This window comes from Antennarius striatus, chromosome 24 (genome assembly GCF_040054535.1).
Source record: "Antennarius striatus isolate MH-2024 chromosome 24, ASM4005453v1, whole genome shotgun sequence".
Taxonomy (NCBI): domain Eukaryota; kingdom Metazoa; phylum Chordata; class Actinopteri; order Lophiiformes; family Antennariidae; genus Antennarius; species Antennarius striatus.
The window spans coordinates 8584555-8609986 of NC_090799.1; the positions used below are offsets into that span (position 1 = coordinate 8584555).

The window sequence follows — 25432 nt, forward strand, 5'->3', positions numbered from 1 at the left end:
TAGAGAGAGAGTGGAACTTTATTGATCCCTTAAGGAGGTTCTGTCAGGGAAATAAATTTCTCCGTCGCACTTCATACAGCACAGTGAGTACACAAAAACACAGAAAAAGCACACAGCAAGCACAAGCACATAGAAAGTAGTACCAACATCAAATAGAAAGAGTAATAAATAACCCATCAAGAATATACAAAGTGAAAGGCATAAATAGGCATAGGAATAAAAAGGCATAAATAAACAGGCCTAGTTAGGCATGGGTAGAGTGAAGTGTCTATAGTGTTTGCATTGTTTTTGGTGTATTATGTGTGTCATCCCTCAGCTCTCGTGTGGACTCTCTTCTTCATCTCCCCCAGAGAGGAGTTGAACAGTTTAATGGCTCGGGGGATGAAGGACTTCTTAAGTCTGTTGGTCCTGCATGTTGGGAGGCGCAGCCTCTGGCTGGTCAGGCTTGTCTGGTTGTTGGTAACGTTGTGCAGAGGGTGGCTGACATTGTCCATGATGTCCAGCAGTTTGTCTAAGGTCCTCTTCTCTGCCTGCGAAACACTAAAAAAAAACACTGGAGTACAAAATTGTTGACGGTTTTGATTAATCTTTAATGCATACTGTAGTGTCACAAAAAAAAGGGGGGGGGTAACAAAAGGGTATGGTTCTTGGAAAATGATGACACTGAGATTGTGACAATAGACTAAAGTAGAATGCTGACCAATCGTTTTGTCTAGTGACAGTAAGATGAGTGGTATAAGTCTGGAAAAAGGGGTGATTGTGTACAGTAATAGATATTTTGTATCCATGAGCAGTGTTTTAACAAAATACAGAGTTAAATGTGTTTACTTTAATATAGTACGCATTAATAGGTTCTTTCACAGCACTGAGTAATACATAACATGGCAGTTGTTCAAGAAAAAAACAAATTTATGCAGCAATAAGTGTGAAAAAAAATTTTTTTTTCTTTTGTTAAGGGGGGAGGATGCCAATAAAATCACTGGCACCTGCAAGAACGTTGTCATCATTGGACGAGTGTAACATAAGAAATAAGAATAAAGGACCAGGAGATGCTACTGGTGCCCTTTAATTATGAGGTTCTGTCCAATCAGCAGCCTCCACCAGTTCCTCCTGCAGAATAAGCGTAAATAAATAAGCCAATGTCCTGTTTAAAAATATATTTAATTTTATGAAGAAATTTATATTTATGTACCGTATCTACATACGTGGAGTTAGAGGTATTATGATAAAGTACCTCTGTGGAAGTTAGTTGGTGTGAGAGAAAAGGATGCAGAAGACAGGGTTAGATGGAGGCAATTGATTCGCTGTGGCGACCCCTGAAGGGAAAAGCCGAAAGGAAAAGAAGAAGAAGACCTCTGTGATATATTAAATGTTAAAAATAGTTTATCAGTTATAGCCATATGTTGTCTATATGTTGGACTTGTGGACAGTCTGTGTTTCTGAACCACATGAACCACCTGCTCCAAACCTGTCAGGAAGGCTTCTGTATATTAAAGATCTGTGAAGTTTATTGATTACCTTAAAGGTGAAGTTTGATATTTGGTTTCTGACACTGTTTTGATTGATACCTATTTCACTTGTGAATGTTTATGAAGCTAAAGACAGGGGGTGTTGGGTTCACTGAATGTAAAGACTGGAAGGAGGGAAAACATATGTCCTGTTAGTGATTATTATATAGAGTATATACAATACAATTTCCTCCGGGATTAATAAAGTATCTATCTATCTATCTATCTATCTATCTATCTATCTATCTATCTATCTATCTATCTATCTATCTATCTATCTATCTATCTATCTATCTATCTATCTATCTATCTATCTATCTATCTATCTATCTATCTATCTATCTATCTATCTATCTATCTGTCTATAAGTGAAGTTTGAGGCCTTTCATTCCTGAGCTGATCTGAGAACAGCTAACAACTGCTTCAAGTATGACACGAGAAACATCATGAAGAGCTCAACTGGCCGGAAACCAGGAAATAACAGGAAAAACACGGTGGAAGATTTAACGTGGAGCAGTTTTAGAAGAAATTTGGGGTTGATTTGGGGTTGAATTCAGGGATTTGAAGAACTTTTTTTGTGATGTTTACACATGATAGTGAAACCCACTGTGGTGTGGTTCTCCTGCTGAGCCCCTCACATCGTTGTGTTGGATTACATCTCCATGTTAGCCTGGGTTTGAGTTCCGTCAGTCTTTTTTGTTAGCATGTCAGTGTTAGCATGAACAAGAATCAACAAATTGAGGGTTAACCAGCAAACACTCCTGAGATGCTGAGTGAGATCAGGCCAATAGCAGAACAGCTGAGTATTGATATGAATTCAATTATTGATTAGTTTTTGGCGTTGGACTCCATCAGGTTCTCGTCCTCCACCTCGGGGCCCCAGAAGTGTCCCTCGGCCTGCCCATCAACAAGGTCATCGACATGTGGACGTGTGATGGGGGGGTCGTACTTCATGGAGATACAGGATGCTGGGTCAGCCAAATGGAAGTTCATGGTGGGGGAAACGTTGTTTATCTGAATCCAGATGATTCTGTTTCATGTACCGCCGCTGTATCCGCCGTAGCAGGTCACGGGAAATGTTTTAAATGTTCTCACAGACATATTTTCCCATCATTCCACGGTGCAGGACAAGTGGACCACGTGTCTCAGGTCTCTGGATGATCTGGGCAATGTAAGCGCTCTTTACTGTCTGACTATGCAGACGGAACCGGTTGATAATCTGTCTCTGAGAGACGGGCGTCCAATCAGCTGACTTTAATATTTTTCTGAATCAATTCTATGTGAACGACAACAACTCTGAGTTCGAGGACCCTGCAGCCACCCCCAGAGGCTCCTCCCACCTCTGCTCAGGAGGCTCCTCCCACCACAAGGAGCTTCAAAAAAGGGATCAAGAAAACATTTGTCAGACGTTGCTTCAGTAAACAGTTGATTTTTTAAAATTTGTGCATATTCAACTAGAAATTTGTATTGTTCTAATGTACACTAGCAGGAACCTGTAGAAATTCCACAATAAAACAATAATATCAGACTTCGTACCAATCATATGAAAAGAATAAATAGCTACCTTGTTCTATGGAGCTAACGCTACACTGCTAACATGAAGAGCTCTTGCAATAGCCAACTGATGCTAGCCGAGCTTTTGCTGCAACACAACGTGACGATGATGTCATGTATGCTCGCGCACACTCCTTCTAGATTACTACCTGAACAGTGATTTCTACATTTTAGTAGAACAATAATAGTTGAACTTTTTTATGATGTAACTTTCCGGAGTAGGAAACATCCTGTTGCGAGTGTTGGACACCAGGAATCAAGACCAGCAGGATGTCCATTACGGTGCCGACGCCATCTTGACCTCCGTTGAGTCTTTAATCTAGTGGAGAAACTTTTCAAAATCATCCGTACAGAATGAGATCACAGTAGGGATTCAGCTCATCTTCATTGGAGGAGAATTAATAAACTTTTGAGTCTGCAGCAGAAACACAACTGGACGGTCTGATGATGTTACTGCAAAGTAGTGGTAGGCGAGAGTGTAGCCAAACAGCATGGTGGTGTGTAGGATGACTCTGGTGGTGAGGAAGATGAAGAGGACAAAGACAGAGCAGAGGACGAAAGGGTGGAAGCTGAAAAGGGAATAGTGTCGCCTGACTTCAAGGAAGGAGTTAAGACAGGCTCTGGGTGGTCAGGAGGTGCTTCCAGATGACTGGACAACTACAGCTAATGTGATCAAGGAGACAGGTAGGAGAGTATTTGTTTGGTGATGGACAAGCTGACAGATGAGGTTAGACAGGAATCTCCATGGACTATGATGTTTGCAGATGACATTGTGATCTGCAGTGAGAGCAGGGAACAGGTGGAGGAGAAGCTAGAGAGGTGGAGGTTTGTCCTGGAAAGGAGAGGAATGAAGGTTAGCCGCAGTAAGACAGAGTACATGTGTGTGAATGAGAGGGACCCAAGTGGTCCAGAGACAGTGTCACTGAGGAAAAGACAGGAGACAGAGCTGGAGGTAGCAGAGATGAAGATGCTGAGGTTCTCTTTGGGAGTGACCAGGATGGATAGGATCAGGCATGAGTACATCAGAGGGACAGCACAAGTTAGAGGTTTTAGAGATGAAGTCAGAGTGACTGACTGAGACTGAGATGGTTTGGACATGTCCAGAGGAGAGATGGTGAATATATTGGTAGAAGGCAGGAGGCCTAGAGGAAGACCAAAGAGGAGGTTCATGGATATCGTGAAAGAGGACATGAAGGTAGTTGGTGTGAGAGGAGAGGATGCAAAAGACAGGGTCAGATGGAGGCAATTGATTCGCTGTGGCAACCCCTGAAGGGAAAAGCCGAAAAAAAGAAGAAGACCTTTAAGGGGAGCCCAGGTGCGCCCTGGGGTCGTAGCGGCGAGGTCTAGCCCGTTATCACTAGTTAGCGACAGTAGCGATCGCAACGATAGACGTATACAGAGGCTGTTTCCCCGTCTGAACCGAGTTGTGAAATGTAGTCAAATTCTGTAATGCTGTTGAACGTTTAATTGAATCCAAAAATCTAAACTGGTCCCTGTGTGGTGCCTCTCTCTAACTGGAGCAACCGTAATGGATGAGATGGTTCCATCAAACAAAATACAGTTCCCCTGAGTTTAGCTACAATACATACCTTCGGTGTATTTAGAAGGTCTAATTCATTTATGGTGAGAAGATCCCAGAGAGAACCCACACAGACAGAACATGCAAACTACCCAAAGGAAGTTCCTCAGTTGGATTTGAACCTGAGACCTTTTGTCTATGAGGCGACAGTGTTACCCACTGCACCACCATGCTGCACAAGGATGAAGAAGAATCTTGATGAAGAGCTTCCTCAGACTGCTTTCTTTCAGGCTGCAGTTGGAGCTGCAGGAGATTCTGACTGGATTTGAATCCCTTCTCACTTCTTGACTGGCCTGGTTTTTACAAGAGGTGGAGATCAGAAAGATCAAGGTTCCTCCTTAGGGCTATGAACCCAACAAATATGAGTTCCAAAAAAGAGACACATATGAGCTGAAGGTGTAGCTCAGAGTGATGAGAGGGAAGCACTCAAATATCAGATGTTGTGAATCAAATCCCATGTAGTAATTTTAGACACCAACACACACCCTCATTATATGCACATTAACTATTATATTATAGTTATTGTATTTTGTCTATCTACTGGCCTGCTTATATCATTGACAAGTGGTCCTTTATCTCGATCATGTGGTTGAATTCAGGTACTACAGTTCCTAAATGGCTTTACTTATACTCGAGAGGTAATCCTGAATTATTAGCTGGAATGAGTTATATTAACATTCTGTTAATATCTTCCTGTGGAGAATAAAATGGAATTCGACCCAAAGCTAAAACAGGTGGAGGAAACATGCGCAAAATGTAAATTTTACCAGGTAAATGAATTGAGAATCAATTCTCTCTTACAATGATGGACAGTAGACCCAGTTCCAGGCAAATTCACACCTGTGGTGGATCTAACTCAGGTATGGTGCATGTTTTTGGTGGGAGGAACCCGGAGGGAACCCACACAGGAAGGAAAACTTCAAGAACAATTCATGTTTCCAACATCCTCTAAAACCCAAGACCTTCTTTTTACTACCTGCACTATTTGACTGTACTAACGTTTGCTTTATCTGAAAATGTTTGAACCTTCCTCTTGGTTTTGAACAGTGGATTTAACCGACAAATTTAACACTTTTATATAAGAATCTAGCAGATTTTGAAACTTTATGAATCTCCACACTTAAAACTCCCTACACGTCTTTATTTGGATGGCAACAATCGTTCAAAAATGTTGTGAAAACAATAAAAACTCGCCACCAGTTTTTGATCGTACTTTTCTCATTTTCTGCATCAAATACTGTGTATTTCCTGTTTGTTTGATACTTTTATTTTGAGCCACCACCGGACATGAACACATATTGGTGACACTGCCCTCCTGCGGTCATTGGCATGTATTACACATTTTAGTTTTTCTCAGTCTTCGTGTCAGAACCCAGACGAACAATCATCTACTTTACCTTTAGGAAATTCTTAGGGAATCTCTAATGAAAAGGGAGAGGGGGCTGCTAGTTAGCATTTCAAGCACTTTTAAGATTGTATACATGTCAAATAATAAGACATGTTAAACAATTCAGAAGGCTCTTGATGGTAAAGCGTTTGATATCCTGTTGTGGCCAAAGTGAGGAACTACAAATGCTGCATTTTTTTCCATTTGTTGCAGATGGAACACGATGCCAATGCGTCTGGATGAAATATTCTAAATAAAACTTCAGAAAATTATTTTAATGTTACTTTACATATCACCATGATTTTTTACTTGATAGAAGGCAAACTTTTTTAAAGATAATCAAACCAAATTAGAATATTTCCTTCAAAGTTGGAGCGCATGGGACGCTTTTGGTTCGATGTAAATGGAGAATTATCATTTCAAAGTTTGACATTCTTGATTGTTGGATAAGTTAAACCAACAATTAAAGGATGTGACTCCTGAGGTGAACTCAAAAACCAAAAAACACAAAAAGACAAAGACACAAAAACCTCTAAAAGAAGGAAAATACAAGCAAAATAAGACATGCATGTTTCATACATGTTAAACTGTTGCGTGGAAAACTACACAATAAAGTTATTTCGGAAGACGTGTCAATAATGTTATTCTACGTTCTTGAAGGATCTGTGATCGTGATGCCCTCTTGTGGACATAATGGGTTACTACTAAAACAATGAGATAAAGTTAGACGATGTTAGATTGTCAACAGCTTCCGGTTGGGACTATCAAAATAATTTTAATCTATGGAACTAATCTAAAAGCGAATAATTTTTTTTAAACAATGCAAACTTCTAAATTGGTAATTTAGATGACTGTAGCTTCTCTAAGGTTAACAGTAGCAGTAAAGACTGCAATGATGTCCCCGACAGTTGGCAAAAGTAGTTTTAGCGCCACCAAACTTCACCACCTGCAATTCCTGCAAATCCTCCTGTCTGCAAAGCTTCTCTGTGATCCTTAGTATCATTCATTCAAAGTGATGTAAAGACATTATGTTCTCATGAAATTCAATCAAATATAATTTGTTATTTTGATGCTTTTATTTTGAGCGACTACCGAAAATCAACATTCAGTATTTCAGTGATTACATCCACCTTTATCAATGTTGTGCTATAGTGCCCTCCTGTGGTCAATGGCCGTATTACACATTATAGCTTTGCTGTCTTACATTGGAGTTCGTCTCCGAACCCAAAAAACTTTAACGAGAAGAGAAAGATAGGCCACTGATGGTTAGCATTTCGAAAGGTTTTATGTTTAAATACCATTTAAGATAATAAGAACTGTTAAATTAAATTCCTGATCAAATATTCAGATGGCTCTTAATTGCAGGTACGATTGATTCTCTCTTGTGGTTAAAGGAACTACAAATGCTTCATTTTCATTTGATCTCATATGTAACACGATGCCAGTGTGACTGGAAATATTACAATTAAAGAATGTGATTAGTGAGGTGAACTCAAAAACCAAAAACAACACAGATAAAGACAAAAAGACATAAAAACTTTAAAAGAAAGAAAATACAAGCAAAATAAGACATGCATGCAGAATTCATATTCGAGCCCTGACCTCGGGTGAATGTACTCAGACCACTCCCTGCTCAGTAAATACATTTCCTCCCCTCCTGTGGCCATACTGAGTAACTACAACAGCAACAATCAGCTATACGTAATTGAATTAAAAGTACTGATATACTTTACGTAAAAAATAACCAAAAGCCTGAAGACAAACTAGTAACGGTGAATTTCCTAGCTTTATATCTGTTAAACTATTCAGTGGAAACCACACAACAAAGTTATTTCAGTTATTTCTACTTACGAGTGCCTGTCAATCATGTTATTTACGTTCTTGAAGGATCTGTAATCGTGATGCCCTCTTGTGGACATAGTGGGTAACTACATAGACATTGAATTAAAGTTAGACGATGTTAGATTGTCAATAGCTTCCGGTTGTGATATCAAAATCATTTTAATCGCCGGCACAGACACACACACATACACACACACAACTTATATTTAACCTACAATGTCTGCACACTTGCTCCAGCACCTTAACAGACTGAGCTATCTGACGGACACACACAGAAAGTGTGTGTTTGAGTATTTAACATTTTTGTGACCAAAGAACTTCCAAGGAAATGTTCACTGCTGGGATTTAATCCTGCAACCTTAAACAAACACTCGTTGATCAAAGATGATCAACAGGCTATTCAGGAGCTCTGGTAAAAATTATTGGATGTTATATTTATTATTCACAACACTCTGCAGAAAATCTCAACTAAGAGTGTGGGATTTGATCCCATAACCTCAGATCTCTGAGTTCCTCCTCTCATCTCTCTGAGTTAAACCTTCAGCTGCTGTGATTTGATTTGGAACTTGTATTTATGAGGTTCACAGCCTGAGGAAGCTCTTCATCAAGACTCTTCATCTTCGCTGTGGAGGAAAAAATGGAATTCGACCCAAAATAACAACATGAGCGAAATTTTTATTTAACCAGGTAAATGAATTGAGAACTTTTTTTTATTTTTACAATGATGGACAGCAGATCCCACCTTCATTCATACCTTTGGTGAATTTAGAGGCTCTTATTCATCTATGGTGCATTTTTTTGGTGGGAGGAACCCTGAGAGAACCCACACAGACACGGGGAGAACATGCAAACTGCCCACAGGAAGGTCCTCAGTTGGATTTGAACCTGTGACCCTCTGGCTGTGAGGCGACAGCGTTACCCACTGTACCACCATGTCGCCCAGGGATGGAGAAGACTCTTGATGAAGAGCTTCCCACTGCTTGAACGAATCATTAAACACAAACCACTCATAAAATATATTTTAATCTGATTATAAATCTGCCACAACTCTGGTGACATTCTTAGGGATTGTGTGCGACTCTTCTTCCTGACGGGGCACATGGACGTTGCCATGGTGATTCCAGATATTAACAGGATATAAAACCTTTACCTGGGGAGGATATTTGGGGTTCTTTGTGAATTATAGCACATCTGACGCAACAGGGTTCCTTGAATGTCACGCTATCTGACGGCACTTTGAGCAAAAATGTGCACCAAACTATGATTTTGCCACCCAGGACATTCAGACAAAAGGGGGGGGGGCAGTTTCTCTCCCTCGTTGTCACCCATCAGCGCTTAATGATTTCTTTAAATGTCACAGAGAACTGTGGCGTTATAGACGCTAGAATAAAACCTCATTAACTCTGAAAGAGCTCCTCCAACACCTGCACAACTTTTCTTTATATTTCCTTCAGAGGCAGCAGCAGGAGAGGATTTACCCTCAGTCAGAAGAATCCATCTTCTTCCCTGGTGGGTCTTTTCACCTACTTCTCCTCAATATTGACCCCCCTGACTTGTGACCAACTCCCTCGTAGCATCAGAGGAAGACACGCCCCCAGTCCAGCTGTGATATTTCAGCCGACCTGACCTTTACATCTCCTCCGGCGGTGGATTCTTCCTCCTCCGTCGCTCGTTTCCTGTCTTTTGTTTCACCAGATGGAAGAAAAAGAGAGAAGATGGCAAAGGAAGGCGGAAAACAAAGAGAAAATACAACAACTTCAAACGCTGAAGGTCGAGGAGAGCCTGCAGTGATCTGGAGGTCCTCACTGTGACCTTTGACCCCAGAAGCTTGCTCCACCCGCAGGAGGAACGCTGGCATTTTGTTTCTATTCAAATGAAGCTGGAATATTTGCATGGCTTTGTAAAAATGTGCATACGTTGTCCCCCCAACCACAAGCCGCAATCCTGCAAAGGGGGTTCCGTGCTGTCTAATACAGAGGTTCTTCGACTGGGGGGTTGGGGAAGGGATAGATCATGAATATATATTTATTTAGGAAAAATATGCGTGAAGAAGAGATTGATTGAATGTTTGATCTATTTCAAACCTGATAAATCCAGAACCCCCCACCCCCCGCCCCCCAAGGATGAAGTCACGTCCAGTACAGAAGATCAGTTTAGATGAACACAACTTTGCTAAATACAGTGGTACTTCTACTTACGAATGTCTCTACTTAAGAAATGTTCTACTTACGAAATTTCTCAGCAGGAAAATATTACCTCTAGTTACGAAAGAAATTTCGACTTCGACAAAAGGTAAAAATACAGTATGGGCTGATACTCGCAGCTCCCTCAGGTTCCTGACGCAACATTCTTATAGCTGCTCTGCCATTGGCTATTACCTAGTATCTTCCTGGCATCCCATTGGCTAAGAGGGACCTCTGTGTGTAGCTAGATAGGTGTCTATGCAGCGTCCTCCTCATTCAGCCCTCGACCCATGATGTGTTCTGATAATTTTGCGCAAATATACTGTATTAACTTTTAGAGTATTCACTATGGACCCCAAGAAAGTGACGTAGAAAGGAGGAAAAGAAAAGAAGAACAAAAAAGTTTTCTTTGTCCATACAAACAAAGCAAGAGATCATAGAAAAGCCTGAAAAAGGGATGCGTTTGGTTGATCTCGCCAAAGAATATGGCCGCAATGCATCTACAATCACAATTCAAAAGGAAGTTTAAGGAGTTTAAGGCATCGCGTGGGTGGTTGGAGAAGTTCAGAAGGAGGACTGGAATTCACTCTGTTGTTCATGGTGGGGCAAGAGGGCATAAACCAAAGAGGGCGAAAAACAATGAGGACAGCTGTTAAAAGGTAAATGACCGTCATTATTATTCTTTATTCTTTGTTTTTTACAGTATGCACAACTCTCATTTATTGTGTAATAATCTAATCATAACATGTATTTGTTACATGTTTTGATGCATTTTTATGCTTTATAAAACAATTTATGTCTGACTTTTTGGGGGCTTGGAACGGATTAGGGCATTTGCATGGAAAACGCGTCTCTACTTACCTAATTTTCTACTAATTTCTTCCGGAACCAATTAATTTCGTAAGTAGAGGTACCACTGTACTAAAATAAACCTTGTGATTAAACTCACACGCCTCCAGCTGATGGAGTTATGACGCCATCTGGTGGCCAAACTGTGTACCTGACGTCATCATGTGATTTACATTCAACCTGCAACACTTTTTTTTGCCTCAGTTCTTGTGTAGTTTAACTGAGACACAGAGCCGTTTAATCCTGTGCGTGTACGTGAATAAACTGCGCCCCCCTCTGGTCAGTACTTATAACTCCTCCATGTCTCATCAGTCACACATACTGTATGTTGAAATCAGACAATCCTGCTTTCAGCTTTGTGAATATTTCCAGCCAATCCAAGATGGTTTTATTCACCGTATAGTAATGTTTCATCAAGAAACAAAGGGAGAAGTTTATCACAAACATTTCAGATCAACACATTCAAAAAAAATATGGCTTTCATGAACAGGAAGAGTCCAAGTAAGGTTTACTTGAGAGCAAGGATGCTAAAAAAAGTATCATAATGGTTTTTTAAAGTATATTACTTCAGTTATTGTAGTTAGTGACTGGATGTGATTTGAGACCATGGACGTTCGTGTCAGCAGAGTCAGTCCAAGAAAATGAACTCAGACAGCTGAAGAAAGTTAAGTTAAGCCAAAAGCTGTTTAGATAATGAGCCGAGTGTTTTCATTGTTACACATTTGGCATCCGCTGGAAGAGATGAGGCTGCAGAATCATAACCATCATCATCCAGGCCTAAACAAAGCTACAACTAAATGCTAACATCAGCACTATCTCCATAAAGGATGCGTTATCTATCACAACTTCATCAGGCACCTGCAAACAAGCCGTACAGGCAAATTAAGAGAAGTGTTAGCACTGGTGCTATTGATGGTTAGCAAGAAGATTCTACCGCAAAGACTTGTGACTAGGACTCAAGCATAGAGATTTGAGCTGGAATCGTCCTCCAAAGACTTGAGACTTGACCCGGACTTCTCTACAAACGTGAGGCCTGACCTGTACTTTTTCTCTACAAATTTGAGACTTGACCTGGAAGTCTCTAGAAACTTGAGACCTGACTTGAACTTCAAAGAATGGCATGGATTTGTCCTCTAAAGACTTGAGACTTGACTTCTCTACAAACTTAATGCTTGACTTGGGCTTGTCCTCCAAAGACTTGGGAGCTGACACAGACCCAAACATGAAAAACTTCTACTAGACTTGGACTGAAATGACTTGTGAGCATCTCTGGTCTATATTCACACAATATTGTATTTTGCTGTTAGTAGTCAACATCTGGTGACTGAGAAAATGAGAAAGGATACAGATGAGGCTACATCATCTGCAGAAATCTCACATCTTGTTAATATTAATGCATGGATAACATGACAGATTCTCACATTCAGAAATTTAAAATAAAATCTGGTCTGATTGAAAGTTTTAAAGAAAATTAAAGAAAATTATTATCAAGTTTCAATCAAACAAGTTTGATTTATATAGTGCTTAATCATGGCAGCAGACATTTCAAAGCGCTTTAACAGACAGAGAAACCCAACTGAACCCTCCAGAGCAAGCATAAGCGACAGTGGCGGGGAAAAACTCCCTCGATGAGGAAGAAACTCCGGGCAGGACCCAGACTCTTTTGGGTGGCCATCCGCCTCGACCGATTGGGTGGAAAAGAAATCAAAGGAAGATAAGAACAGCATCAGAGAGAGAGAGACAGAGAGAGAGTGACAGATAGGCCAGATAGAGACAGTATCAATATGGTTAAGGTTGCTAAAGTCAAGGCACAATTACAGCTGTGTGGATGACTGTATGGCGGCACGGAGGAAGAAAGGAAGCAGGACCCCAGCAGATGGATAGTTGAGGGGTGGTACTGGTGGGCTTGGAGGAGAAGGTCCACAGCACATGGAGAGATGGGGGTGATACTGGTGGGCTTGGAGGTGCAGGTCCACAGAGGAAGGTCCACGACGGCTGGGCAGATGAGGGGTGGAAAAGTAAGATGACACCAAGGAAGAGAGGCAGCAGGACACCAGTCGATGGTTAGGTGAGGGGTGATACTGGTGGATGGGAGGTGCAGGTCCACAGCAGATGGTCCACAGCGGATGGGTGGATGAGGGGTGGAACAGTATGGTGGCGCGGAGGAAAAAGGAAGCCGGACCCCAGCCGATAATTAGGTTAGGGGTGGTACTGGTGGGATGGGAAGAGCAGGTCCATAGCAGATGGGTGGATGAGGGGTGAACCTGAGAAAAACCTGTGAGGACATAGAGCACAGAGACTCCAGGGAAGAAGTTTAGTTAGTAGGATGTTATTGGAGACTTGGAGAGTGAGATCGGAGAAGAGGAGGAGTAACAGAGATGGTTGGAGAGAAGGGGGAGGAGAGAGGAACTCAGTGAGTCTGGATGTTGAGTCTCCAAGCAGTGTAGGTCTATATGAAAATAAACGTAGTAACCTAAGTTGCCATTAATTGTAAAATTTATGAAAAAGAAAAGTTTTGAGTCTAGTCTTAAATAGTGAGAGGGTGTCTGCCCCCCGAACTGAGGTAGGGAGGTGGTTCCACAATAGAGGGGCTTGATAGCAAGAGGCTCTAGCCCCCGTCCTACTTTTATAAATTGTAGGAACCACCAGTAGGCCAGTATGTTGTGAGCGTAATGCTCTAGATGGATTATAAGGAACTAAAAGTTCCGTCAGATAGGTCGGTGCCTGGCCACAAAGGGCTTTGTAAGTGAGGAGGAGTATTTTAAAATCTATCCTAGCTTTCACGGGAAGCCAGTGCAGAGAAGCAACACAGGAGAAATATGGTCTCTGGCACTGGTCCTGGTCAGAACACGGGCGGCAGCATTCTGAATTAGTTGAAGAGTCTTCAGCGACTTTTTGGGGCAGCCTGAAAAAAGTGCGTTACAGTGATCTAGTCTGGAAGTGATGAAAGCGTGGATTAATTTCTCTGCATCACTCCGTTTTAAAATATGCCTGATTTTAGCAATGTTTCGGAGATGGAAAAAGGCTGTTCTAGAAACCTGCTTAATGTGTGTGTCAAACGAGAGACTCTGATCGAAGATGACACCTAGGTTCCTCGCAGTGGTTTTGGCCTCAAACGTGATGCCATCCAAGGTTATTACATCACTTGGCACTACATCCATAACAGTTTTTTGGCCGAGCACAACAACCTCAGTTTTATCAGAATTGAGATGTAAAAAGTTATTCGTCATCCAATCTTTAATCCCTTTGATACACACCTGTAATTTGCACAACTGGCTGACTTTGTCAGGTTTAATCGAGAGATATAATTGCGTATCATTGGCATAACAATGGAAGTTGATGGATTGTTTCCTTATCAAATTACCCAGAGGAAGCATGTACAAGATAAACAGTATTGGACCAAGAACCGAGCCTTGGGGAACTCCATAACTAACTGTAGTCGACTGAGAGGAGTTGTTATTAACATGAACAAACTGGGAACGGTCAGTTAAATAGGACTTAAACCACATCAGTGCTGATCCCTTAATACCAATTTTTTGGTCCAGTCGTGCCAGAAGAATATTGTGGTCAATTGTGTCAAACGCCGCACTAAGGTCCAAGAGAACCAGTATAGAAACAAGTCCTCTGTCTGAAGCGGGCGAAGGTCGTTGCTAACCTTGACAAGTGCTGTTTCCGTACTATGATGTTCCCTGAAACCTGACTGGAAATTCTTGAATAAACTGTTGGATTTAAGGAAATCACATAACTGATTAGCGACTATTTTCTCCAAGATCTTAGATAAAAACGGGAGATTTGAGATGGATCGATAATTATTTAGAATAGTACGGTCCAGGTTAGGTTTTTTGAGAAGTGGCTTAATTACAGCTACTTTAGAGGACCGTGGTACATATCCAGTAGATATTAAGGAAGTGGTTGCCAAGTAAAGGCAGGGCTTCTTTGATGAGTTTAGTTGGAATTGGATGTAACAGACAGGAGGATTGTTTAGCTGAGGAGATTATTTTAATCAGCTGACTAATCTGTATTGGAGAAAAGACATCCATAGAACCAAAGGGTTCAGGAGTCAGCTGTGTGTTTTCTGGATCTAAGGGACCTAAAGAAGGACCAGAGTTTGAGGATAGGACACCATTAATTTTGTCTCTGATGAGCAGGATCTTATTATTGAAGAAATTCATAAAATCATTGCTGTGGAGACTTGATGGAATACTAGGCACAAATGCACTGTGGTTCTTTGTCAGTGTGGATACAGTACTGATAAAAATCTGTGATTGTTTCTATTGTCCTCCATTAATGATGAATAATAGCCTGCTCTAGCGGAACGAAGTGCCTTCCTGTTTTTATGTAAACAATCATGCCACGCAGTGCGGTATTCTTCTAATTTAGTAGAACACCATTTCCTCTCAAATTGTCTGGATTCTTGCTTTAATTGGTGGGTATGAGAATTAAACCAGGGAGCTCGCATCCCCTGTTTAATAGTCTTATATTTTAGTGGAGCAATTAAATCTAAGGTTTTTCGCAGAGAGTCTGAAGTTACATCAACAAACTCATCAATTTGAGATGGGATAACATTAACTGAGTTCAGAAAATGACCCACTGTGTAGTTCAGTAGTGGGATTACATTAAACATACTTGGGATTTCTTCCCTGAATTTAGAAATAGTATGATCTGATAAGTTTAGTACAAACGTTTTTTGCAGGAAGAGAATTACACAATAGCCGAATGTCGAAAGTTATCAGGCAGTGGTCAGAAAGGATAGGATTACGGGGAAAGATGACCAACTCCTCAATTTCAATCCCATAAATCAAGACTAAATCCAGAGTATGCTCGAACTGGTGGGTAGGTTCCTGTACACACTGACTAAAGCCTATGGAGTCTAGTAATGACATAAATGCCCTACTGAGGCTATCATTACTGTCGTCCACGTGAATACTGAAATCACCAACAATTATGACCTTATCAGTTTTAAGAATTAAACTAGTTAAGAAATCGGCAAATTTGGATAGAAAGTCAATGTATGGACCAGGAGGACGATAGATGATGACAAATAATAGGGGCCGAAGTAGTTTCTGGATTGGATTTGATAGGCTCAGACTAAGACTTTCAAATGAATTGAAGATAATTTTTGGTTTAGGGCTCAATTCTAGCGAGGAATTAAAAATTGATGCAACTCCGCCACCTCTGCCTGACACTCGAGGGGATCTGATAATTTAGGTGACTAGGAGGAGTAGCTTAATTTAGGGAAAAATACTCATCCTCACTTAGCCAGGTTACTGTTAAACAGAATAAATCTATTTGATAATCTGATATAATGTCATTGATTAAAACAGCTTTTGAAGACAGAGATCTAATATTTAGGAGACCACATTTTATTGTTTTGTACTCCGGAGCTGTTGAAGTCCTGGTTTTGATTTTTATTAAATTTGGGTGTCCAGTTGCTTTCCTCTGGACTTGAAATGACTTGAATTTGCATGAATTAACTTTAAATGGTTGGGGGACAGACACAGTCTCAATGGAGTGTACAGTGGGTGACAATACAGTAGGTGAAAGTGTAGTGGGTAACATTACAGACCACTCTAGGAGTGCAGAGACTTGTTTAAGACTGCGACTCTGCATCCCGGTCCCAACTCTAGGTCATGGTTTTGGGGCAGAAATAAACGTGGTCAGATTTTTTGACAGGAGAGCAGCGCCATTCCTAGTGGGATGTATGCCGTCTCTCCTAGTGAGACCGGGTTTTCCCCAAAAAGTCCGCCAATTATCAACAAACTGAATGTCATGAGCAGGACACCACCTAGACAGCCAGCGGTTGAGTGAAGACATGTCATCACTGGTCAGATTGGGAAGGGGGCCAGAGAACACTACGGAGTCCGACATTGTTTTTGCGTAGCTGCACACCGACTGAATATTAATTTTTGTGACCTCCGATTGGCATAACCGGGCGTCATTACCGCCCACATGAATTACTATCTTACTATATGTACGTTTATCTTTAGCCAGCAGTTTCAAAAATGACTCGATGTCGCCCGCTCTGGCACCCGGGATACACTTGACTATGGTTGCTGGTGTCTTTAGTTTAACGTGACGCACCACAGAGCTGCCAATCACCAGAGTAGGTTCCTCAGCGGGTGTGTCGCTGAGCGGGGAAAAGCTGTTCGAGATATCGAGTGGTTGCGGGGATTGGTGGTGAACCCAAGGCTTTCGCCTGCCACTATGTTTCCTACGAACAGTCACCCACTGCTCCTGCTTGGGGACTGCTGGAGGACGGCTAACCTGAGCTGGGGAGTGGCTAACCTGAGCTGGGGAGTGGCTAACCTGAGCTGGGGAGTGGCTAACCTGAGCTGGGGAGTGGCTAACCTGAGCTGGGGAGTGGCTAACCTGAGCTAGGGAGTGGCTAGCATGAGCAGGTGGGTCCGCTCCGGCTAAAGCTATCTGACTAGGTGGCACAGCTATATTTTCAGTTAAGGAGCGAACCAGTGCCTCCAATTGACTAAATCTTGCTTCCATCCGAGAAAAGGCACTACACTTCGTGCAGATGCCCCTTTCGCTGAAGGAAGCGGGGGGAAAACTATACATCCGACAGACTGAGCAGCAGAGAGAAGGAGAGGGAGGAGAGTGGACAGAGGGAAGCGTAGCCATAGTTAGCAACATAGTTAGCAAATAATTCTTTGTTCTTCTTGATTTACATGACTTGAGTAACCTAACCCTCTAACATCTAAATGTAGTAACTATCTTCACCACTAGAGGGAGACAAATGACCATCGACCCAAACCTGAATTCCAGTCAGGTAAGACAAAATGATAATGATGAAAGACAAATGTTTATTAAAACTTGACAGAGAAAATGCTACAAAAAGGTAAAAATTATGCACAATTTGCACTTTTAATAAATACATGTTTTTTCAGTTGTCATTTCCTAGTTAAATTATTATTTTTCAGTCTTTATACTTCTTGTCTGGACACCAAAGACTGACGCTTTGAATTGGAATCTTTTTAGCAATGATTGCAATATTATTATTGATTCTTCTCAAATCTTTGGCTTTTCATTTGCCCTTTCTTTTCCACACGTTTCTTGTGATCCTGTTGACAAAACTTTGGATGGTTCTGTGATCACGCCCAATCAGAGTGATGCATCCCTCTGGAAGACTTTTTACTATTTTTGTCTTTTCAGAATCAGTTCAATCTATTTTTTTGCCCATTTTGATGGACGAAAAGAATCTGCTTAATAATTCTTCACACCTTGATATAAATTGTTGATCTCCTGGGGTCATGCCCTTTCTAGTTACACAAACACACATCAGCTGATAAACATAAATCCACTAAGCATTCAGGATTACACAGCACGGAGTTGGAAAATATGCATGAAAATGATGATATGGTCAAAATACCCTCTTAACATATGATGAGACGTGGGACATGGAGGAGGTTAGGGTTAGAGTTAGGCTTAGAGGTTAGGGTTAGCTTTAGTGTTAGGAGTTCGGGGTTTAGGGTTAGGTTTAGAGGTTATAGATTAAGTTTAGGTTTAATTTTAGGGTCAGGGATTTAACTGATAATGGCCCAAAGTGTATATTCATCAGAGTCCACTCCTGTGGTGTACTGTAAACCAGTTACTGTAAACAAGTTACTGTAAAGAAGTTATTGTAAAAGAGTTCTATTATTTTCTACAAAATCAGACATTGAAAAAAAAACAGATGTCTGGTCAATGTTCAAAACACTTGACTTCACCCCAGAAATTAAAACTGGACAAGAAACTGGAACGAGAGCCAGACCTGAAAAATAAATCAAACATGATTCTGTTACTGTAATCTCTTCTTTTCTCTTCTTCTTTTCCTTTCTGCTTTTCCCTTCAAGGGTCGCCACAGCGAATCAGTTGCCTCCATCTAACCGTCTTCTGCATCCTCTTCTCTCACACCAACTACCTTCATGTCCTCTTTCACTACATCCATAAACCTCCTCTTTGGTCTTCCTCTAGGCCTCCTGCCTGGCAGTTCATTGTAGCTGAAACTCTTCTATCACACATCACACCTGACACTTTCCTCCACCCGTTCTATCCTGCCTGGACACACTTCTTCACCTCTTTTCCACACTCTCTATTGTTCTGGACCCTAAGTACTTAAAATCCTCCACCTCCTTGATCTCTTCTCCCTGTAACCTCACTCTTCCACTTGGGTCCCTCTCATTCACACACATGTACTCTGTCTTACTGCGGCTAACCTTCATTCCTCTCCTTTCCAGGACAAACCTCCACCTCTCTAGCTTCTCCTCCACCTGTTCCCTGCTCTAACTACAGATCACAATGTCATCTGCAAACATCATAGTCCATGGAGATTCCTGTCTAACCTCATTTGTCAGCCTGTCCATCACCATAGTGAACAAGACGGGGCTCAGAGCTGATCCCTGATGCAGTCCCACCTCCACCTTGAACTCCTCTGTCACACCTACAGTACACCTCACCACTGTCTTACAGTCCTCATACATGTCCTGCACCGCTCTAACATACTTCTCTGCCACTCCAGACTCCCTCATACAATATCACAGTTCCTCTCTGGGCACCCTGTCATCAGCTTTCTCTAGATCTACAAAAACACAATGCAGCTCCCTCTGGCCTTCTCTGTACTTCTCCATCAACATCCTCAAAGCAAATACTGCATCTGTAGTACTCTTTTTTGGCATGAAACCATACTGCTGCTCACAAATGTTCACTTCTGCCCTTAGTCTAGCTTAAACTACTCTTTCCCATAACTTCATTGTATGGCTCATCAGATTTATTACTCTGTAGTTGCCACAACTCTGCACGTCTCCCTTGTTCTTAAAAATGGGCACCAGCACACTTCTCCTCCATTCCTCAGGCATCTTCTCACTATCTAAGATCCTGTTGAACAACTCAGTCAGAAACTCTACTTTCACCTCTCCTAGACACTTCCATACCTCAGAGCGTGAGTTAAGATCATCCATTAAACAGTGGAACCAGTCACAGATCAATAATGCACTTCTTCAGGAAGGAATTAAATGGACCTTTAACCCCCCTGCTGGTTCACATCACGGAGGATCTTGGGAGCGGCTAATCCGTTCTGTGAGAAAAGTCCTAAATTCTACTTTGATGTGCAAAATATGGATGAAGAGGGACTTCACACAGTTCTTTGAAGTGGAATCCATAATCAATAGCCGACCGATTACCAAAGCATCTACACATCCAAACGACCTGGAAGCATTGACACCCAACCACCTGTTGTTGTTAAAAACCTTACCATCTTTACCACCAGGAGACTGCCAGGAGGCTGATGTGTATGCTCTCAGGCGATGGAAGCAGGTCCAATACATGTCGGATTTATTCTGGAAAAGGTGGGTTAAAGAATACTTACCACAACTATAGGAGCATCAGAGATGGACCAGAGTGAAGCGCAATAATGTCCCAGGAGATAAAGTGCTCATTATAGACAACAGGGCACCTCAAAATTCCTGAGTTATGGGAAAAGTCCTTCAAACCTTTCCAGACAAACATTTTATGCGTCAGGTGCGGATTAAAACAAAGAGCAGTTGTCTCGATCATTCAATAACAAAGATCTGTCTACTACAGGAGGCTGAAGCTGGATGAGGAGCAGCTGCTGAATATTGGAACACTTTGACTCCCAGTTTGACTTTGATTTTGACTGACTTACCACAGACTGATGGCTAAAAAATTCTTTTGACTGAGCCTGATTGTTGCTTTCACTGACTTCTGATACAGGAAGAAAGAAGACAGAAGACAAGATATGTGTTATGTTGTTTTTTGTGATCTCATTGAGGGAATAAGTAGGTCAAAAAGATGTGGGCGTGAACATTAATATAGGTTAATGAGGCACCTTCTCACCTGTGTGGAAGGGAGAGAGAGGGTGAGCGGGGTTGCCGTATTTTTTGTTGACCGCAAAATGCCGAACACAACACGCAAAACGCAACACATCACACAATGTTTTTATCGCTACGACTTTTTGATTACCTTTTGAGTATTCTTTTTTCGTTAATAAAGGATTAAACTTTTTTTTTGTATCGTGGTGATTTTTGCCTGGAAGCGCGTCTGACAAAGGAAGGCCCTGGCGTCAGCCTCTCGGCGACTTATTGGTTTGGAAGTCGCTACAGTACTCTTTTCATCTTCCCATCACACTACTGGCCCCTGTCAATAGACTTCCGTCCCTATCCTTAATCACCCTAACCTGCTGCATGTCCTTCCCATCTCTGTCTCTCTGTCTTGCCAACCTGTATAGATCAGTCTCTCCCTCCTTACTGTCTAACCTAGCATACAAGTCATCATAAGCCCCTTGTTTGGCCTTTGCTACCTCTACCTTCACCTTACGCTGCATCTCCCTGTACTCCTGTCTACTCTCCTCAGTCCTGTCAGTGTCCCTACACACCACCATCCTATGCTGTTTGGCTACACCCTCGCCTACCACTACTTTGCAGTAACATTCAACGTCCCTACTCTCAATTCAACATCCGGTTCTCCATTGATAATTTTCTCAAAATAAATAAAACTCCTGACACATCTTACTAAGGCACACCCTCAAAGCTTACCTCAGAGGAGTTATATGTTTCTTATCAAAATAAAATATAGGAAAACTTATATAGGAAAACAGACAGAAAACAGACAGACAGACAGACAGACAGACAGACAGACAGACAGACAGACAGACAGACAGACAGACAGACAGACAGACAGACAGACAGACAGACAGACAGACAGACAGACAGACAGACAGACAGACAGACAGACAGACAGACAGACAGACAGACAGACAGACAGACAGACAGACAGACAGACAGACAGACAGACAGACAGACAGACAGACAGACAGACAGACAGACAGACAGACAGACAGACAGACAGACAGACAGACAGACAGACAGACAGACAGACAGACAGACAGACAGACAGACAGACAGACAGACAGACAGACAGACACTTTAATAATCCCGGAGGAAATTGCACATATCCACTGCTCAGCCAAACACCAGGAAAAAACAAAAACAAACAAAACAGAACATACCACAAGACATACACTACACTAACAGACACATGTAGCATTAACAGTACATATACTAAAAAATAATATATATATAAACAGTATAAAATTAAAATATAAACAGTATAAAATTAAACTAAATTAAATCCAAATCCATTTAACCGCGTGCTGACCTCGCCACCTCCTCCCCACTCCTCCTGAGAGAGTCATTGTACCCCCTGATGGCACAGGGCACGAAGGAGGAACTCAGCCTCTCCGTGGAGGTGCTGTGTGACAGCAGTCTGTCGCTGAAGGTGCTTCTCTGCTGGGAGAAGGTGGTGTGCAGGGGGTGGCCGGTGTTGTTCACGATGGCCCTGAATTTAGACATGGTCCTGCTCCCCAGAACTGTCTCCACAGAGTCCAGGCTCAGCCCGACCACTGAGCCCGCTCTGCGGATGAGTCTGTTAAGACGGTCCATATCTCTTTTCCTGGCCCCACCGCCCCAACACACAATGGCGTATGACAGCACACTGGAGACTACGGACTGATAGAACATGAGGAGGAGCTTAGGACAGATGTTGAAGGAGGCCAGCCTCCTCAGGAAGTACATCTTGCTCTGCCCCTTCTTGTACACACAGTCTGAGTTGAGTGACCAGTCCAGTCTGCTGTCTAGCTGCAATCCCAGGTACTTACAGTTTTCTACCACCTCCACCTCACTGCCCTCGATGATCACTGGTTATGGAGAGGGAGGTGCCCGCCGGAAATCCAGCACCATCTCCTTGGTCTTGGAGATGTTGAGCTAGAGTTGGTTCTGTTGGCACCACTCCACGAAGTCAGCCACCAATGCCCTGTACGCCCCCTCATCACCCTCCCGGATACATGCCACAATCGCAGTTTCATCGGAGTACTTCTGTATGTGGCATGTATCCGAGTTGTGCTTGAAGTCCGATGTGTAGAGGGTGAAGACAATGGGGGAAAGCACGGTCCCCTGTGGCGCCCCCGTGCTGCTGGTCACCATAGAAGAAAAACAGTCCCCCATACGGACGTACTGGGGTCTGTCCGTTAGGTAGTCCGTGATCCAGCTCACGAGGTAGGGGTCCACAGCCATGGAGGTCAGTTTGTCCTGTAGGAGCCAGGGCTGGATGGTGTTGAAGGTGTTCGAAAAGTCAAAGAAGAGCTCCCTGACGGCACAGACCCTGGTGTCCAGGTAGGAGAGCACATGGTGGAGGAGGTACAAGACAGCGTCGTCAACCCCAACCTTGGCCTGATAGGCGAACTGGAGAGGGTCGATTGCACAATGCACCTGTGGATGCATGAGCTCCAGGACCAGGGTCTTCATTATGTGGGAGGTAAGAGCGACCGGTCGGTGGTCGTTGAGCTCAGTAGGGCGTCTTTTCTTGGGTACAGGGACGATGCAGGAGGTCTTCCACAGTGACGGGACCCTCCCCAGACGCAGACTGAGGTTGAACAATCGTTGCAGGGGGTCCCCTAGTTCCGAAGCACAGGCTCGGAGGAGTCTTGGGGAGATCTTATCCGGTCCAGCCGCCTTATAGGGACGGAGCCTCTGCAGTGTTGTCGTCACCAGGTCTGCAGTGATGACGGTCTCGGTCGTGGTGGGAGCAGGAAGTCGTGGCGAGGTTGGAAGTCCAGTGGTTGAGGTGGGCCGTTGAGCTTTGCAGCTCTTGGAGTGGGCTCGGGAGAAGTGGCAGGGGCAGGGGTGGAAGGAGAAGTTGCAGGGGAGGAAGGAGAGGAAGCACAGGAGGAGGGAGCATCAGTGGAGCAGCCTGAAGGGCCGGGAGAGTCCTGGGATGAGGAGCCGGGAGTGGTGGGAGAGCTGAACCGATTGAAAAAGCTGTTTAGTTCATTCGCTCGTTCAGTATCCCCCTCCACAGTGCTGCGCCCTTTCTTGTGTCCGGTGATGGTTCTCATCCCATTCCAGACCTTCCGCACCTGGTTGCGCCCCAGCTGCTTCTCCAGCTTCCTCCCGTATGTCTCCTTGGCCTCCCTCAGGCAGAGTCTCACTTCCTGCTGGGCCTTCTTCATCTCCTCCTCGTTCTTGCTCCTGAATGCCCGCTTCTTTCTGTTCAGGACAGCCTTGACTTCCTTTGTTACCCAGGGTTTGTTGTTGGAGTAACACCTGACTGTCCTGACAGGGGCCATGGTGTCCACACGGAAGTTCATGTAATCTGTAAAACACTGAGCTGCCCCCTCAATGTCCTCCCCATGTGAGCCCACGATGACATCCCAGTTGGTGGTCTGGAAGCAGTCCCTCAGCGTTTCCTCTGCTTCCGGGGACCACCTCCAGACCTGCCGTGTTGTTGCTGGCAGCCGTTTCACCAGCGGGATGTAGGTTGGTTGTAGGTACACTAGGTTGTGATCTGATTTACCTAGTGGAGGGAGGGGGGTGGCAGTGTATGCCTCGTTGGCATTAGTGTAGAACAGATCAATGGTTCTGTTCTTCCTTGTGGGACAGTCTACACACTGGACCATTGTGGGGAGAGATGAGTCCAAGGTGACGTGATTAAAGTCACCAGTGATAATGACGAGCGCCTCCGGGTGCCGGGTCCGAAGAGCAGAGGTGGTCCCACAGATGGTCTCTCGTGCAGTCTCTGGGTCCGCCCATGGAGTGATTTGGACAGCGAGGACAATGACATGTGAGAATTCACGCGCCAGGTAGTAGGGTCTGATGCTAACAGCTGTAAGCTCCAGATTGCGGTTACACAGTGTTGATTTCACCGTCACATGTCCCGGATGGTACCATCTATCGTTGGTATAGATGATTAATCCACCTCCTTTTTCTTACCGGCGGTGTTTGTGTCCCAGTCCGCTTGTACGGAGGAGAAGCCGGTTAGTCCGATGTTAACGTCTGGCAGTTAGCCACGTCTCAGAGAACACAAACAAGCTGGTCTCCTGGTAGTGCTGTTCAGTCCTGCACAGCACCATCAGTTCGTCCAACTTGTTTGGTAGAGAGTTCACGTTCCCCATGATGACGGAGGGGACGGAGGGCTTGACTCGCCTCCGGTTAGCAGCTCTAGCCGTTAGTCTTGCCCTTTCAACACGGCCCACTCGGCATCCGCGATATCTCTGTTGGAGCTCAGCGGGGATGAGATTGCGCGTTACTCGGTCTCCTTTGACTCTCAGAGACATCAACTCCTCCCTGGAGTACACTAGTATAGACCTTTCCAATGCCATTCTCAATATCGATCATCAGTAAGCACAGAACCCATTGCTTAAGCTTTATAAACAACACCCCTGTTGACAAGAGTTCAGGAGTTCAACCTCTTGTCAACAAAGGCAGCAGAAAGGTGATTGCTAAAATCTTGTGGTTCCTACTATGAATATGGTGATAAAGACAGTCATCTTCTAGCTCATCAACTAAAGTGTCATGCAGCAGGGTACACTATTCCACAGATAAAAAGACTGTCCAGTACATTAATAACTGATCCTGTTGAGATATACAATATTTTTAAATCGTACTACTCTTCCCCGTATTCCTCTGAGTTCCCACCCAACTCTGATAATATGAGGCTATTTCTTAATAACTTGGATGTCCCCAATATAGAC

General features: G+C 43.2%; 1 protein-coding gene across 1 annotated transcript; it reads right to left on the reverse strand.

Annotated features, from left to right (window-relative positions):
• Window positions 1-16530: 16530 nt before the first annotated feature.
• Window positions 16531-22256, reverse strand: LOC137591110 (uncharacterized). The gene is made up of 2 exons (XM_068308877.1): window positions 22063-22256; window positions 16531-17329 (listed from the first exon to the last, which is right to left on the reverse strand). Exons 1-2 carry the CDS (start codon window positions 22254-22256, stop codon window positions 16531-16533), a joined length of 993 nt encoding a protein of 330 aa, XP_068164978.1.
• Window positions 22257-25432: the final 3176 nt, after the last annotated feature.